The 18,248-nt window shown below is 39.4% G+C and overlaps 1 protein-coding gene across 3 annotated transcripts in view; it reads right to left on the bottom strand.

Annotated features, from left to right (window-relative positions):
- The window catches only part of NDRG1 (N-myc downstream regulated 1), a 37,642-nt gene extending 23,536 nt beyond the window's left edge, over positions 1-14,106 (bottom strand). Inside the window, exons 1-3 of one of the 3 annotated variants that reach the window (XM_083450630.1) lie at positions 14,057-14,106; positions 2,484-2,562; positions 91-126 (exon numbers count right to left, since the gene is read on the bottom strand). In XM_083450630.1, the coding sequence (XP_083306756.1) occupies positions 91-126; positions 2,484-2,546 (99 nt within the window). In that variant the 5' untranslated portion in view covers positions 2,547-2,562; positions 14,057-14,106. The other 2 variants (XM_083450628.1, XM_083450629.1) reach the window with 2 other exon arrangements.
- Between the last annotated feature and the right edge of the window lie 4,142 nt (positions 14,107-18,248).

Below are 18,248 nucleotides of genomic sequence, written 5' to 3'. Positions count from 1 at the left end.
TATAGTTAAGAATCTACAAGTTGATTATATGTATGTCCGTAATTTAAGAGTTCTGAAATAAGTTTTAACTAATTTGGAAGCTTCACTTACCTGAACATCGAAGTCAGGTAGGAGATGTGTGATTGCCTAGAAAAGATCCATACAGAAGGAGGTCAGTGGAAAAGAAGGTGGTTTGATTTCAATTTCAAAATGCAAACAAACAGCAGCAGCAACAGAATATTTCATTGTGGAATCCTCCTGCTTATGGCTTGGCTGGCTCTCTCCACTCCCCTTTTCCAGGACACTCCATTCCATTCTCCCCCTCTTTGGTATTCCACCGCCTCCCCTCCATCAGACATCCAGCATTCCATTACCACTGGGCAAGTTCAGTCCTCGTTGGGCTGCTTTCTGTTCGAATCCCCATGCAGCAAATGTTGTTTCTCTCTCTCTCTCTCTCTCTCTCTCTCTCTCTCTCTCTCTCTCTCCATACATATTGCAAACCTTGAGGCTTCCCCACCCGCCACAATCCTGCTGATAACATTTCTCTTCTGTGTTGATGGTGCATAAGGACCAGCACTCAAGAGAACAGAGATCATTATTAGTATAGTGGTACCTCGGGTTAAGTACTTAATTCGTTCCGGAGGTCTGAAACTGTTCTTAACCTGAATCACCACTTTAGCTTAATGGGGCCTCCTGCTGCCGCCAGAGCACGATTTCTGTTCTCATCCTGAGCAAAGTTCTTAACCCAAGGTACTATTTCTGGGTTAGCGGAGTCTGTAACCTGAAGTATGTAACCTGAAGTGTCTAACCCGAGGTACCACTGTTTATGATGGTGCTAGAAGATCAGGGATGGGGAACTGTATCTGGCTGGTGGGATGGATCCCTAATTCCCCCACTCTTCCTGTGTCAACATTAACAGGTGGGTGTACAACTCACATGTCAGTCATTGGAAACGAGATTAAGATGTCGGGCAAATGGCACCTGCCAAAATTCAAAAGGGCTCACTGTGACTGCTGATCAACTGATCAACAGTTACAGTGACCTCCTTTGAAGGTGCACTTCAAAGCGTGCCTTTTTCAAAGGGTTTTTTCCTATTTCAATCTGCTTCTCAAAATGGAGCTTTGATTTGGGAAGTGGCTTGAAAGTGGACAAGCTACTTTGAAGGCACACTCTTCTGCCAACTGGCGCTTGGAACATACCTTCTGAGAAGCTTGCTCCATTTGCTCTGCAGAGTGGGGGGACAGCTCCATTTTAGGAAGCAGTTTGAATGCAAGCTGTTTCAACATGGAGCAAACAAGCCCTACTGGGGAACTCCCTGTGTGCAGCTGATCCCAGGGAGGCTTCCTCTCAGCACTGATCAGCAATGACAGAAAGCTCAACTTGCAAAGGAATAACTGGAAGTTCACATTAAGTTCCTAATCATTCATTTGCATCCATGTCCGTACAGGCCCCATACCTGAAGTCATATAGAATGTCAGCTGAAGGGCAGGTGGCTGTGGTTTGTGCAAAACATCCATGTGGGCCAAACTGGAACCAATGCCAGGACTAATTAAACCCACAGGCTGCATGTTCCCTATTGCTGTTTAATTTTGTCTTAACAAAATTTCTACTTTTTAGAACTAGGGTTTGTGAAACTTGGAACACCAAGAGAATAGTAGTATTCAGTGTAACATTAGTTATGAGCCATGGTTAGTGCACACAGTCAGAGGATTTCTGCTTTGCTCCTTTCTTGCTCCCAGTGGGGACACAACTCACAGAGGTCATATTAACATTAAATTTGAAATTGAGAGTGTGGTCTCCTTTGCCCAAAATCTAGGGGCAACAAGTTGGGAAAGGCTGCTTTAGAGCATTATGCTTTACAGGAAAAGGACAACTGGGTGATCCAGTGTGATCTTGTGCTCTCCCAACACCAACGCTACTATCATCAGTAGGGTACCTAGGCTCCCTTGAACCCTTGGTAAGGAGTTGTACTGGTGAACCCCTGTCCCTTGGCAAGGAGATGTTGGCAGTCCAGAGCAGTGGAGAAGTGGCCTGGGGAGCACATGGACTGACACATGAGCTCCTAGTCACTCCCAGTCAACACTCCTAGCAAGCGTGCCAACATGAAAATTCAGCTGCTAGCATTTCCAAAGCAAAGGTTAAGTCATTTGAAGTGATGCTTTATTATTCTGTTTCACTTATGTAAACCGAGTCCTTTGGTTCTCTTATTCCCAGGGTGGCATAAAAACAGAAAGTGAAGCAATTTTTAAAAGGCAGGGTAAAACAAACATTAAAAACGGGCCTACCCTATGTTATAAAATTCTTGGGCAAATAATACATTCTTTATTTGGTGGCAGAAGACATAAGATTCAGGGTCATGTGGGCTATGGTGGACCTTTTTCTGGTGGCCATGCACCTAACCTCAGAAGGCAGGGGCATCTGAAGAAGGGCTTCAAAAGATAGCCTCTGCCTTAGGACAAATTCATGTGGGAGTCAGTGGTCCATCATCCGCAGGTTTAGCTTACCTCTTCTCTCTCCACTAATGGTTTCACCTCCGTAATGTGAGCGTCAGGGCCGTCTGCCGACATTGTCAGTAGCTGGTACCTAAAAATGTCAAGAACAACAGTCTTGATTTCTAAAATTTTAGGAAATTTCTCAAGAGTGAAAAATGTAAAGGCATACAGAACACTGCAAAGATGAAAAGTATGGCATATAGACTACATGAGGCAATGAAAATTTATCATTGTTTCTTTCATCTGGAGTCACAAGATTACACGGAAGTTCTGTATTTTAATACCCAGGAATATACTCATGCTATGAATCAATCTTACGTGGCATCTTGAACCCAGATTGCTTGAATTAACAGAAACTAGATTAAGATAAAGTATTAGGAACACTATGGACTATTAGTTTTATTAGTACACCGAAAGGAACATGCCAGTCTATTTGTTTCAAGTAAAGTGCATAAAATAATGAAGGAAACCACAGGAGGGGAAGCTGAATAATAAGTTCCTGCAGTTTTCCAGCAGGAGCTGGCTAAAGGAACAAGCCTGCAGCCTGTGTAACACACAACAAAGTTTAGACACAGTAGCTTTGGGTCAGCTACAAAGTCCTGGATGTCCTTTAAACAGGAATGCAATTTTCCAACATATGATTAAGAACTGAAGCATTAAGAACTGGCTTTTAACATTTGCACTTTTTATATGGCTTCTGGTTTCTTTTGAAAAAGGATTACATATTTCTACACAATCTGAACCAAGGAGTGTTAACTTGCAAAAGAAAAATAGATTAAATGAAATACTTGGTTGTTGATTATTTAAAGAAACTGTGAAGGATGCGACACAAAGGGAAAGTCAGTTGCAAAAACTGGTTTCACATCGTGCCACTTATAATGAGGAAAATGGCACTTTGTGTTCTGTCGAACATCAAAGGCTCCCTATCAAGATTCAACCTCTAGAGGGAGTTAAGAGCACATGGACAAACTACTTCTTATCTTATAAATGCAAGTCAAAGGAATGCTTCTTCAAGTTCATCTCATGATAAAATAGGGGAGGATTTATACAATGCCATAGCCACTGATGGGTTTGTTGGAGTGAGTGAATCAGGCTTAACAGCCTATGACATGGGAAGGCTGTGTGTCTTTCTACAATGCACTGCCAGTGGAAGCTGGTTCATTAGGGGAAATGGGCACTGGTTCTCACCAAGCTCAGCCAGCCCCCGCCTGCCTGCCTGCCTGCCTGCCTTTTTACTTGCAACCAGTCCAGGCAGTGGATCTGGCTGTCAGCACCATCCTTTTTATTCTGTGTTGCCCTTGTAGAACTCAGCAGGCAGGAAGCTGAAGACAAAACCAAAGTTTGTTGGCTCTGGCTCCACCAAATTTTGGTCTCCCTGCCTTCTGCCCTTCCAATCGTAATGGGCACCAGCTACCACTGATGCACTGAGAACAAAAAGCAAAGTTTTGCTCTCCTGAGCAAGTTGACAAAGAAATGTTACATTTCCATGGAGTTAATTTGAGTACAAATGAATAGGAAGCTCAAGGTGGTTTTTTGGTAAATGGTTGGAGGTCATTCAAGGATGAATTTGAAAACTTCAGCTCCAAACTAGTATCCCTGCCCATTAAGATATGTCAACGTCAATTAATCATTAGATCTTGTCTCTTCTAATGGATGCCACAGTGGGAAGTGTATTATTTTATCTATCCACTGCACACATACAGCTAGAAGAATGAGGTGCTGGGAGAAATGTAACTGTATAATCAGAATACTTGCATTATATGTACTTTGAGAAAAATTCCTATGTTCAACAGGCCAAAATACAAAACTTGCTTTATATCTGTAGTTATTCATGCTAGCAAATTTACAGATGAATTTTAACAAGGTTCTCTACGGGGGCCCCTTCTCCACCTTTTGCTACTTTATAGGTCATAAGGTCTTCTAAATAGAATAGCCTGCTTATGCAGTCATAATAGGTTCCCATCAACCTCAGTCTCATTAATGCAATTGTGGCCAATCTAGTTAAGGATTAAAGCTCAACACTGTCACTCTTGTTAGAATTAATGACCCTTAATTGCGTAGCAAATTCCCCTTCAAATGGATCACGTACTTATGCCAAACTGGGAAGGAGAAAACAAAGTCACCATGCGACCTCAAAAAGCATGACTAGGCATTGTGACTCCACAGCCTGGGTCTTCCAAGAGCCAACTATGACACTGATGTAGTTCTCATCTCCAACTGTAGAGCCTCCCTCCTCTCTTTGCTTAACAACATGCAGCACAGAGACAAGAGCAGAGGTTGCCATCTGTGAATATACCGTATTTTTCGCTCTATAAGACGCACCAGACCACAAGACACACCTAGTTTTTGGAGGAGGAAAACAAGAAAAAAAATATTCTGAATCTCAAAAGCCAGAACAGCTAGAGGGATCGCTGCGCAATGAAAGCAGCAATCCCTCTTGCTGTTCTGGCTTCTGGGATAGCTGCGCAGCCTGCATTCGCTCCATAAGACGCACACACATTTCCCCTTTTTAGGAGGGAAAAAGTGAGTCTTATAGAGCAAAAAATACGGTAATTCTTCCCAGCATTTGTAGGACCCTGAGCGCTGGTACTTAAGGCAGCCAACACACACCCTCACCTTCAGTCCCCAAACTTTCTCAAAGTTTCTTGCTTTCAAGCTTGTTCTCAGGTGCTATATCACTTGTGTCAACTAAGTTATGACCTATAGGCATATTACAATTAAAACCTAAAATATCAGGAGTATACATTTGCTATTCTGGTTTTCATTATGAACATTTAATAATAGTTGACTTCTAAGACCTATTATGAATTACATTTTAACCCTTTATCAATTTAGTAGCTTAGACTTAGTAAACCTAGCAGTAGAGTTCATTTTGTAATTAAGTACAACAGAGTTTCAACAGTTGAAAGTGACCCAATCAAATCAACCTTGTTCTGGCTTATGTTTGGGTTATGCACGTAATTTCCAAATTAAGTTATTTGTTTCATTGTTTCCACATTGTATATAAATTAGAATTAGGAGCTATAATCTTACAAGCCACATCTTGTTTAACAGTTCGTATTGGAGAGGGGATATATAGAAAAGTATTTAATGTATTGATGATGTTTTTTGTGGAATGCCCTCCTTAGTGAGGTGAGCCCGTCCCCTTCATTACTGAACTTCAATTGAAATTTAACAACATCCTGTTAACCCAAGCATATTATTCCTGTCACTGATCTATCAATCACCTTCTAAGAAACTGCCTTGGCAATGTACACTGAAGATAATCAGAAACAGCTCGAAGAACAAAAACAGCAAATACATTTAAAACAAAACTGAAACCATACAAACATTTGTGATAAAGACCTATTTATCCAGTTGGGAAAATCTGTGGCTGATGTCTTCAATTGTTTCTGGACAGTGCAGGTGTCTGTCAAGGTAGGACAGGAATGATATTCCACAAAATGGGGGCAGCCACATTAAAGCCCTGCTGGCTGAGAGATACTGGCTGTGGCAACAGTGAATTAAAAACACTGATTTCAAATGGGTTTAAATGGGTTTATATTTGATTTTAAATTTTACCGTTTTAACATTTAGCTGTTTGCCACCTTGGGTTCCTCTGGGAGGAATAGCAGGAAACAATTTTTAATAAATATATTTTGGAACATGGTTCTTCATATTCCAGCAATTATAAGGGACAATGGGTAACCCTTACTACTTCTACTCTACTTGTTCTAGTCTCTCAACTGTATCTTTATTATACCCATATTCTACAATTTTTCCAGAGGCTGTTATCTAACTGTTCTAGACAAACAGAAACCAAATTCATTTTATTTTTTTCAAGAACTCTATACCACCCCTACACAGAAGAGTCTATGTGACTTAGTCAAGACAGTAGTTTAAAATACAACACATACAACATCATCCACGAAATAAAATAAATCCACAACAGTCAAACAATTGTGCTAAAAGCTTGGTACTAGTAACCAGAAAATGCCTGGATGAACAAATTAGGAAGTGTCAAAAATCTGCTAATCCAGATTCACTGCCTCACACAGAAGTTCATCTATTTATTTATTTAGTTAGATTCATATGCCACCATTTATCAAAAGATCCACATTTTATGCACATTTTACAGAATTTCAAAATACTTCTATTAAAAACTGCATCAGAACATCTATATTTTTCCAAATGTGTGCAATCACACTGAGGGAAGGGTATGTGCATTTTGATATGCAACCATACAAATGACATTTCCCACTGAAAGCTGGACAGCTGGACAGACCGTAGCTACTGCAAACAAAGATAATATTTTGGCAAAATAAGAAAACTGCTTCCCTTCTGATTCTTATTGGCATTGTCATAATTACTTATTGAAATAGACCACACACACACACACACACACACACAGCATTTTTCTCAGTAATTTAACATGTTTCTCCCAAAGGTGCTTATCTTTACACAGAAGTCAAATCGAATGCTATGGGAAGTAATTCCTTGATTCTACCACCAAAATGATTTCAGTGGAGATGAATGCTAGGTAAGTCAATGTTTTCCCCTTTTCAACATTCTAGCCCAGGGCTGCAAGAGGCAACAGAAGAAGGCAAGACTACACTCTCTCTCTCTCTCTCTCTCTTTAAGATGATAGTTTTCTGCATGCAAGGGATTTTTAATAAGACACTCAAATGTGGGGAACCTTTTCTTCAAGGAATCACAGTGTGGCATTGATATGTCTTTAATCAGACTGTTAACTTTCATCCATTGCCACTACTGATTAGATGAAGCCACAGGCTACTAAACAGTTACAACACTTGACATGGAAAAGTATTTCATCAGAGGGCTTGAAAGAGAAGTAAATAAAATATGCAAAAGAAAAAATGCTATTTTGATACGAAAATTTATAGGGTAACTGAAAAGTTATCAACCTAACCCAAACAAAATTCAATTCCAACTCAAATTCTCCCTAGCTTATGTGGAAAAACAAGTACCAGTGAATTCAACAGACCTTATTCCCAAGTTTATGTAACAATAAAGCCTTAGAATCAGAACTTCAACATCTCTCATCCGCAAGCACTAATCTGTTTTCCAAATTGTAACTGGATTAATCCTTTATTATATCCCAAAGTAAAAGGCGAGTAGCTTTGCTCTATTGCCTTCTCACATTTTAAACAGAACATTTGAGAAATATTTTGTGAGGCATGTTAAAATCTTTCTCTAATTATGTATTAGAAATATGTTAGAAATATTAATACAAAGAAATCAGAAATTTTGATGTCTGACTTCAAGAAGGGAGGGCCATCAACAGCTCAGAATCAGCTAATTTTTGCAGACTGTTTAGGTACTACTGATGCTTCATTTACCTTTGTGAAATATCTAGAGTTCTTGTATTTTTTACTTTGTCTTTTTGATTATCTGGATAGTTAGTTAGCGCTTTGTATATGTTTTCCATATTAAAATAGTCACTGTTAGCAATCACTGATACAGATTGACTTGTAATACTGATCACTTGTCCCCCCCCCCTTTTCTTGCAACAAAATTCCCAAGAACAAGTCTTCCTCAAAGCAGATTATTTCAGTATATGTAAGCTACCTTTACCCACTATCTGCATTTTTTATCCTTGCATATATTAAATTGGTTTGTGGACCGCATTAGAAACTGCACATGCACACCATGAAAAACATGTGTACATTTGTGTATGTATGGATCAATCTAAAACAACAAAACCACCATAATCGTAAGGAAATCAGCTAAGCTTAAACAGTTAAAACTGTAGTTATCTGGGACCACCACCACAAAAGTCATAATCCAGTTACCAACAGGTATCTGCTTGGAGAAATATCCTCTACCTGCAAATTTATTTTTAAAACTTTTGATTATCATACCCAAGTCTAAAAACAAGTTCTCTCTTCAGTATTTTTTTAAAAAAACAACTATGCCCAAGAATTCCCTAACTTGAAAACTCACATACCACATTGCTAACTTTGCTTTGCCAGAGTAAATACCTTTACTATCTCCAAGAACCTTGAACTTCGTCACAGTTCTTGCGAGCCAACCCCCTTCACCTCTTCCCTTTCAGTTTATTGTTCAACTATGCTCTTTGGGACTTTGTTACTGCTAATATCAGGGGACATCTTATTTTACTTTGGTTTGTGCTTGCCTTCACTACTTTCTACATTGTTACTGGCCAGAATTCTTAGAAATACAAGTCATACCTCGTGTTGCGTTAGGTTCATCTGGCATCTTTTTGGCTTGCGAACCCGGCAAACCCGGAAGTGTGTATTTCTGGGTTTTGCCGTGCGCCCACGTGCAGAAGCATTCTGCACACTTGCGCAGAAGTGCCGCTCTAGTTGCAACTTTTCACACAACCAGAGGTACCACTGTATTTCTTTAGGTTGCTGGCAAGGAACCATCCACCCACCCAACAAAGAGTTGCTTTTTCTGATTTTCAGTATCCCAGGGAGTATTATTTCCTTCCCCAACAGTAGTAGTCCTAATGAAAGAAAGAAGAAGGGCTAGGTTTTTTTTAAAGAGAGTTGAATATGGTTTGAAAACGAAATTGCTGCTTGAAATGTGTACACATCCACAAGAATGAAAACCATCTCTGAGCAGAGGCACACTGTGAGAAGCAAAATATCTCAAATCACTTTCATCTCTTTAAAAAATATGTCTCCAAATAAATTTCTACCCAACAAGTTATAAAGCTATTTTTCCCAGTAGTGCGATTATTTCAAGGTTGTACATCATTGGTTGTTGTTTTTTTAAAAAATACACTGTGGGAAAAGAAAGAAAACAGAACATAAAAACAAGCAAATGTGCATCCATAAAGACAAGAAATAATTGACCTATACAGTTGAAAAGTATGCCAAATCTATAGAATCACATAAGAAGGTAAACCCAGTCTCTTTTTCTTGATGAATATTCCAATGAACAAAAAACCCCATGCCATTTCTGTAAGAAGTCACTCTTGTTCCCATATCAATTTCTATGTTCATTCATCTACCCACCTTTCACTACCTACATCTATAACTTTCACCAATTAATTTGATAGCTCTAAGAGGATTAGACTAATTTATGGAGGATAAGACTAGCAATGAATACAATTCATGGTCACTATATGCTACCTCTAGGATCAGACACAGAATGTTTCTAAGTACCAGTTGCTGGGGAACAGCACAATAATGTTATTGCCCTCATGTCCTGTCCCTGAGCTTCCCCTTAGACACCTGGTTGTGGGTAAACAAGATAGGCCTTTTGTCTGATTCACCATTTGGTCTCAATGGTCATATCTATCATTTTAAGTGTATCAGCTGCTTCTCAATAGCTGGCGGGAACAAGTTTTGTTACGACCAACATATTCTCTGGCAACAGTTTAGGCCTTCTACAATGAACACCTTCAAGGTATCCAAGAACTAAGGTGATTTAACTCTGTTTCCCTTTGCTTTGTGAGCTATCCCTTCAAGAATAGTTGCAAAAATATCTGAAAGCTTTTTAGGTTTCCTCCATCTTACAAGCAAGCAAGCAAGCAATTAATTAATTAATAATAATATTATTATTTCTGCCACTCATTATTTCTGCCACTACGGGCGGCTTCCGACAAAAGAGTAAAAATACATTAAAACATCAGTCATTAAAAACTTCTCTAAACAGGGCTGCCTTCAGATGTCTTCTAAACGTCAGACAGTTGTTTATTTCTTTGACACCTGATGGGAGGGCGTTCGACAGGGCGGGTGCCACTACTGAGAAGGCTCTCTGTCTGGTTCCCTGTAACTCTGCAGTAGGGGAACCACCAGAAGGCCCTCGGTATTGGACTTCAGTGTCCGGGCTGAACGAAGGGGGTGGAGATGCTTCTTCAGGTATAAGCAAATAAAGTTCAAGTATTAAAATTCAATTTAATCCCTGTAACCTGGAAAATAATGTGCTCAGCTTGATTCCAACAAGCCTCAGTTTGCAGGCACAGCTAAACCTGGCAGAAATATGCATGACAAACACTATACATCCAACGTGTGAAAGCATTAACCACAACCCCCCCAAAAATCCAGTTCAGTCTTCACATTATCATATGCCTTCTATAATTTATTTTATACTGCACTTCATTCAAGTGAGCCTAGGCTAAACAAGGTTTTCAAGGAACAACTGTGCTTGTGCTTCCTACCTTAGCTTTAAATTCTGTAGTCACAAATTAGTGGAAGAACTGCTGTAGAAATGCTGGCTGAAAGAAACTGTGCTTGGAATGAACTCAGGGAGTGTAACTTAGATGTTGAACAACACTCTCCATGTATCCAATACCCTTCCAAGCTGCCAAAAAACAAATCACATTTCTTTCTCCATGTCTACCAGTGATGTGGAGCAGGGGAACCCATGCTATCATATCCCACCACACATTTCATTAGATTATGTCATGGAGGAGCAGAAAGAAAGCCAGACATGAGTGGCAGAAATGCACTGTTTTTGGTGGCAGTCATGTGGCTTTTCGTAACTTCTCATTTCACCCTCCAAAATATGCAAGTCCAACTGGAGTTAACTGGGGGGGAAATCCAGCTGAAGAAAGCAAGGCTATTGAGACATCTTCTTGCCCCTAATTTATATATTTAGATTTATATATTGATTTTCTGCCTGAATAAGTAAATTTCCAACAAACCAAAAGTTAACATACTAAGCACTTCTTAGCATATGCAAACCTTTCCAGAAAATGCTACTTGTTATCCTACTTGTTTATTAAACAATGAACCCATCCTGGCAGTTATCAAGATCCATTTTGCACCTTCAGCATGATAGCAACTGTGCAAAACAGTGTGCTTCTCAACTGGTCAATGCTTCCGCATGGAGCTGGCCAGCTCTGCAATGTTCAGGAATCATCTTGTGTGACAAACATTCTGAAATAATCCAGGGGAATACACTTGGCAGTCTGAATGTTTTCTCTCCAATTCAACCATTTTAGAAGATTTGCATTTGCCTGCTGAAACATCAAAATCCTCTTAGCAGCAATATTACATCAGGAGTTTACTTTATCTATTACAAGCCCAGCCCCATCACTCATCTTCTCAATACACCACTTTTGTAAACATGACCTAGATGTACACAGCAGCATTTAGCATACCTAAACTTAGCCAGTCCACCAAACAATTCATCCTATTACAAACTGTGACAGAAGTGCAAGTGGAAGAATGATTGACAGCAGGGGAGTGGGATGGAATATTGGGCAGTTAGAGCAAACAACTGGTAAGGAATGTTGCTTGGAAAATGGCAGAGTTGTAGTTGCAAAGGAAAGAGAGGGAAAGGGGGGATGAAATGGGAATAATAATGAAATCATATGTAAGAGTTGGAATAGCAATTATGAAAGGTCAGTAAATCATAACTCAAGACTTCTGAATAAAATGACCACTTCTGAACATTATGTTCTTAAGTAAATATAAGCTAATATTTTAATTGTACTGTATTGTGTTGTGTTCTGGTAGGATTTTGTGATAAATTTATCTCACCCATGTGTCTTGTACAGATGTACTTGAGTAAGAATATAAATGGAGAATCTCACTGCTCTCTACAGGTCAGAAGGTAGTGCCAGCTGGCTGGACTCAGCATAGCTGTAGAGAGACTAACCTTGGTAACCACTGCGAGACAAGCTCTTCTTATGGGGGATCCCAGAAATGTCACAATACGCTTATCGGGAAGTTTGGCTTACTGCATGCAGTATATAAATATGCTAAGATTAAGGCTGCTAGACAGAAATAATTTATATGTTAATGAGGTCTGGCCACAATGGTCTTTCACATCTCCAAGGTCAGTGAAAGAAAGCACTTTTCTTCTCTAGAAACTAGACAGCATTGTACTTTGATAGCAAAGGTTCTAACCTCAAACATGTATATCCCAGAATTGGAGTCTATGCTAATCATGACCACTGCGCTTCACAATTGCTGTTTATGACATCTACAGTGGCAGAAATTCCACATTATGACACCTCAGCATGGCGGTTAAGCCAGTAATATTGTAGCCATATGTAGCCAGAGATTGAGAAGAAGAGACTTGCCTAGGGCTGCCCAATGAGTTTGTAACTGGTTTCAAATTTGCTTCTGGAACTCTTAAATTTATTATCGCCATCCAAAGAATTTATATAAAGTTAAACTCCATTCAGGAGCAAATCTACTGCTAGCTGAGCCAGCCCAAGCCTAGCAGAGGGAGAAGAAGACTTTAAAATATAGTTTGACTTGCATTACCCTTTTTGATGGTGCAAATTCTGCCAGTTTGCCAGGACATGTGAACAGAACTAGGATCCACCCTAACTTCCCCCTGCCAAGTCAGAAGTCCTCACCATGTCTGCTTTTGAAGATTTACACAAGTATCAGTTCAAACAGCTTCAACACCCCTGGCTAAGTTGCTCTGGTGTATCTTCAGCTGAGCCACAGCTGGGGACTCAGCCAGAAAGGTGCTACATCCTAACTTGCTCATACTGGTGGATCTTTAGGACTGCCCCCTAACAAGTTCCATTAAAAGGTTCTTGCTTGTCTCCTTTAATCAGCCCCAATCAGTTTCAGGTAAAACTATAAACATTGTGCAAAACACTGCAGCTGTCAGTTCTGCTAACATGCTGCTGCTATAGGATTTGCAAGCACAAAAGCTTGCAAAATAAAAGCACCCACTTTTTCCCCCCCTATAAATTATGATTAGACATAGCTCAAGAACTACCTTTGTGGATTAGACAATAGTCCATTTAGTACAACATTCTGTGTCTAACAGCTGCTGGCCACAAGCATGGCATGCAAAAGAAATATATTTCCTTGTCAATTAGCAATTCTGTATATTTTGCTTTTCTAGTCAAGGCAGATCTCCCCAGTGGCTAACTAAAAACAATCCATTAAAAGGACCTTTCACCTTGACGCAGCCTCTCATTAGCTGGCACCCTCCAGATGTTCTTATCTACAACTCCATCAGGCTCGGCCAACATAGCTGATGGTCAGGGCTGATGGGAGCTGTAGTCCAAAACATCTGGATGACATCTGTCAGGGAAGGCTGCTGCGCTGAAAAATGTCAATGGTATCTCTAGGTATTTTCTTTCACTGTGAATACTTGTGGAATCCTAATACTTTTTCAGTTTCAACAGCACACCAAGGGGGGAAAAGCTGTCTAAAAATGACATTATTTACTCTTGTCTTCAATCTCACTACATCATCTCTTTGTAACTGTGGCTCAGCCCTAACTTTACTTGTAATGCAACTTTCATTTTTGTCCAAAATCCTTCACAGCATCTCACTTTCTCATAATCCTATAGCTTAGTTTGTAATTCACCACCTTTGACTCAAACCCTTTAACCATTTTAACTAAACAGATTATCTTCCCTCATTTCTTATTTTTCTCCCTGCATTTTCTGCTGTTTTCCTCATTTTGTTTTAACTTTTCTTCTGACACACTTCTCATAATTTTCCCTTTCCCTTACCTTTATTTTCCCCTGCAAACATTCATTTGAAAATATAGCCCAAACATCTTCAGCAGCAAATCCTCAATAATTAGAAGCTCTGAGTTGAATCCAGAGCTAGGCTGTTCCCAAATGCCGCATTTATTGATCAGTAATCCCAATTTGTTTGCACAAAGTTTGTGGTAAGGTTATACAACACCTGTTGTTTATTCACCATTCGTTCTGGTTTGTTTGTGGTGAGGTCACATAATGTCACATGCAGCAATTGTTACCTCACAGTTATCAGTGCATTTCTCTATCAATTTCCTTACTGCAAAAGTCTAAACCTGAAAAATAACATGTGTAGAAGCGGCTTAAGTCATACTGTACTTTAAAAAGACCCACTGAAATCAGTGGGACTTACATTAGCCATAACTAAGTTCTGTTGAGTTCACTGTGTCTGAATTCAACCCTATACTCCTGCAACATCTTTATAATGGTTCCAGCTTCCCCAGCCCATTTTGATATTGTAATTTATTTTACCTGTTGAAGAGTCTAGGTTTATCTGCTATAGTAGACATTCTATGTTAAGTAAAACTACATAACTGATCATGAACCAAACTGGACAAATAATTTTAAAAAAGATTCAATTATTAATACGTTGTGCCTAAATAACTGCTTATCTAATTCCTTAATCCATGCAAATTAACAACACTGTAAGAAGAGCATCGGGTTAAAGGCCCATCTAGTCCGGCATCCTGTTCTCATAGTGGCCAATCAGATGCCAATGGGATGCCTACGAAATCAATAATAATACTGATTAAGCATTAATACACTGAATGGGTCCATAACAGCCAAGTCAGAAACTGCTTAGAGGTTTTCTTACAACCAAGCAGTATATAAATTGCTAAATAAATAAATTGTTAAATAAATAAATCAGTCAGCAGTCATAAAAATCTGCATCAATAGTAGTGGTAAATTCTGCAGTAGTAAGGTCAATAGTGGAGTCACTAATAACAATAAATTCAATTGCAGAAAAAAATATTATGGTTGATTAGTAGTCATAACATTGAAAAGAATAGTTTGTTATAATAAATTTAACAGATATAGTAATTATCAGTGAGTTCAACAGCAGTAAAATCAATTATGTCAGTGAGTAGTAAGTAGAAGTTTCAGTTGAGCAGCACCAATTAAAAATAGTTGTAACGTTTTTTCCCCAACTGGGTAGAAAAGATGCATACCATATAGACACTTCATTTGACTACGGAGGAATTGTGCTCACACAAAGTATCTTTACTCACTGTAATTAATCATTGTCCACAAGCTTTTTCTTTTGTTCACCTATAAATACAAGACCTTGCTTCAGCATTCACTCTCCCTATACATATACAGTAACTATATAAGAGCTACCAGTAGAGGGAGCAGAAATTCGCTTTTCCACCAATCAAGTTAGCAAACCTCCTAAAGCTTATGGATGCAGTCCTTCTGAGTACTGTATTGATTTTTCCACATCACCCATTACTCAGTTCTCAAGTGTGCACTTATGGCTGCCCTTGCACTGCTGCTGGAGAGATCCCCAAGGCACTTCCTCAGTACCAGAAAAATTCTTCAAGGTAAGGATCCAGAAGTGTCCCCCCCCCCCCAAGACCCACTGCTGGCTGCTTCAGACCCCCTTTGCCTCCTAAAGGATCAATCAGGCTGTGATCCCCATGTCAACCTTGCAGATGAGACAGCTTGATGGGGTTGGTTACTGCTCCTGCATAGATATCCCAAGGCACTACCTTTAAAATATTTGTACCCCACTGTTTTACCCAAGGAAAATATCCATGATGGCTGGCACTATTAAAAACTGTTCTATTAAAATGGTTAAAGATAAATGCATATCAACACTAACATACAAAAGGAGCAGCCAGTTAGTTAATCAAATCAAGATCACCTTAGCAAAAATGAAGGTTTTTTACTGCCCCCGCAAAACCTAATAATGTATATTTTTGAGAATGAAGCCAGATTCTGCTCTTCCATTTGATCTAAAGGTGGCGTCACATGAAGTAAGGCCTCAGAAGAAGTTCTTAATATATGGGATGATTTTTATCGGAGTTGGTTGCTATTTATAGCAAAACTCCTGTGATCATGATCAGTAGAAACCTGCCTATGAGTCATATATGCAAACTCTTGTTAACCAATATAAAAACCCGCAATAAGCTTTCAAATCACAAAAGCAGTTTAAAAGTACAGGCTTTAATTTCTTTTCCTCATTGAAGTCTAGTACAGGGCCAAGGAACAGCTGCTGAGATTACGAAAGATTGGGAGGTGGGGAAAACCAGAAGCGGAATTCTGTGACAGACCGTGGGCTCAGTTTTGCTGCCAGAAATGGATCCCTGTATTCTTTGATTCTATGCTAAACACACACACTCCATTGGCCACCATTCTGCATTTGACTGCAACTGGAGGACCTCATTTTGGAATTATTATTTTTTTAAAAAAAGATTTCACAATACTTAAGAATGCCACCCCATATTTTAGTAGAAACAGGAGCATTTCTTTACACGGCTTTTTATAGAAAAGGGAAACAGGAAGACAGGGTAACACTGGCAGAGTTTAAGGGGTGCTATAATTATGCATTCATTTTTTGTGTTTTTCTTTGATTTGACGATCTGGGCATAACTCCTAAAGCAAGTAGTCACTAGTAAACTACAACAGCAGCAAAGGAGCCAATGAAATTGAAGAAATAACAGTCGGCTGCAACTTTTTGCAGTTCTGCTTATAAAATGTTTGCAACTTGCCAGTTCTAATTTCAGTGTCTGCCTCCACCTCCCTACAGAGTGACAACTTGTTTCCCTCTTCCAAGTCCAGCCCAATTGGCTAACTTCTAGAGGTTTCCAGCTGGTTCTACTGTTTTCCAAGGAAGAACATTTGATGTCAAAACGCAAACTGCTAGAATTTCCTTTCCTGTAGAGGTCCTTTCCAAACCAGTAGAATACCAGGTCTTTGTTCTCTTCTCTACATGCAAATGTTAGGAGCCCTACACCAAGGATCTCCATAAAACTGGAGTGCCACTAGAAGGAGAGCTCCAGGATGCAAGGCATTTTCTCTAAAGGGAAACACTTCCTCTCTTTCTATCCACCTCCACACCACTAACTGATAAGATTCCATTCTAAAAAAAACACCATTCCATTTTACAACAAAGAACATCTGCCTAGTCAGCCTACTGTATGCCTACAGTGCCAGGAATAAGAGCAGGCATCACTGTTTTCCAAGCTGCTGCCCTTGGAAACTCATGGGTACTTGTATATATATCTGGCTGTTATACACTTTCCCAGAAAAGAACATGTTTAGACTTGAAAATACTTGTTGCTTCCAACTTAATATGCTTTGCATGGTAGCCCCAGTCACCCTAACATCCCATTTTATGAAAACTTGCCAACATTCATCAGACAAGCAGCCATTTCTAGCACTTGAGAGTCTATGTATGCTTTCATCGACAAATATGTTACTCTACTTCAGGCAGTAACCACTTTCCTCACCACATCAATTAAAAACAAACAAACCACATGCACTAGTAAATTTCTAGAGAGGTAGCCATGTTGCAGCGGGAAAGCAGAGTCTCATTTAATAAAAATAATAAGAATCTAACAAATAATTATAAGGGAATGGCATTAGAACTATTCAAAATTGTGATTTTAAAAATCCCATGGCACTTTAAAGACTACCAGATGTTAAAGACTACCAGATGCATACATTTTTGTGGACTAGAGCTGACTTTAACTGAGAAAGTGAGCTCAGGTCCATGAAAACGTATGCCACATGTTGTTTTTATGTGTGCTGTAGCAGACTAACAGCTACACCTCTGGAATTGAAGATCTGGAGTGTATTTTTTTAAATTTCATCTTACCCACAAAAAGAACAAGTTGGATTCAAAGTGGATGGGTGGCATCTTCATGGCTCTATTCCATCCACAAAAATATATTGGTTGCAGTACCAATAGGTGCTATCTATTAATGGATGTATGGTACTGCAACCAATATATTTATGTGGATGGAATAGAGCCATGAAGATGCCACCCATCCACTTTGAATCCAACTCTTCCCCAAAAACTTTCATGGGAAAGTTCGTGTTTAACCCCTGCATAGGTCCTGACAAACTTGTTTTGCTCTTCAGACCACTCTAGTAGAGCATTCTGCTCCCTTCCTAGAAATAAGAAATAGTACACCTCATCCATGCCCAGAATATTGAACTAGTCTATATTGCCCCTAAACACAAGGGATTTGTGAATGCTTCATCATTTTAGCTTTCCCCATCATCTTTTCTCTTTCCCCCTCTGCTAATCAAGGAAAAAAAGATGGTTCAATTCCTTCTTAACCCTCATACTCCTGAAAACTGCCAAACCTAAATAGCCTTTTCAGAAGAAGATC

The sequence above is a fragment of the Podarcis tiliguerta genome (assembly GCF_965153285.1).
Source record: "Podarcis tiliguerta genome assembly, chromosome: 7".
Lineage (NCBI taxonomy): Eukaryota > Metazoa > Chordata > Lepidosauria > Squamata > Lacertidae > Podarcis > Podarcis tiliguerta.
Note: the sequence above shows the minus strand (reverse complement) of the source record. Positions and strands in the feature narration are given on the sequence as shown.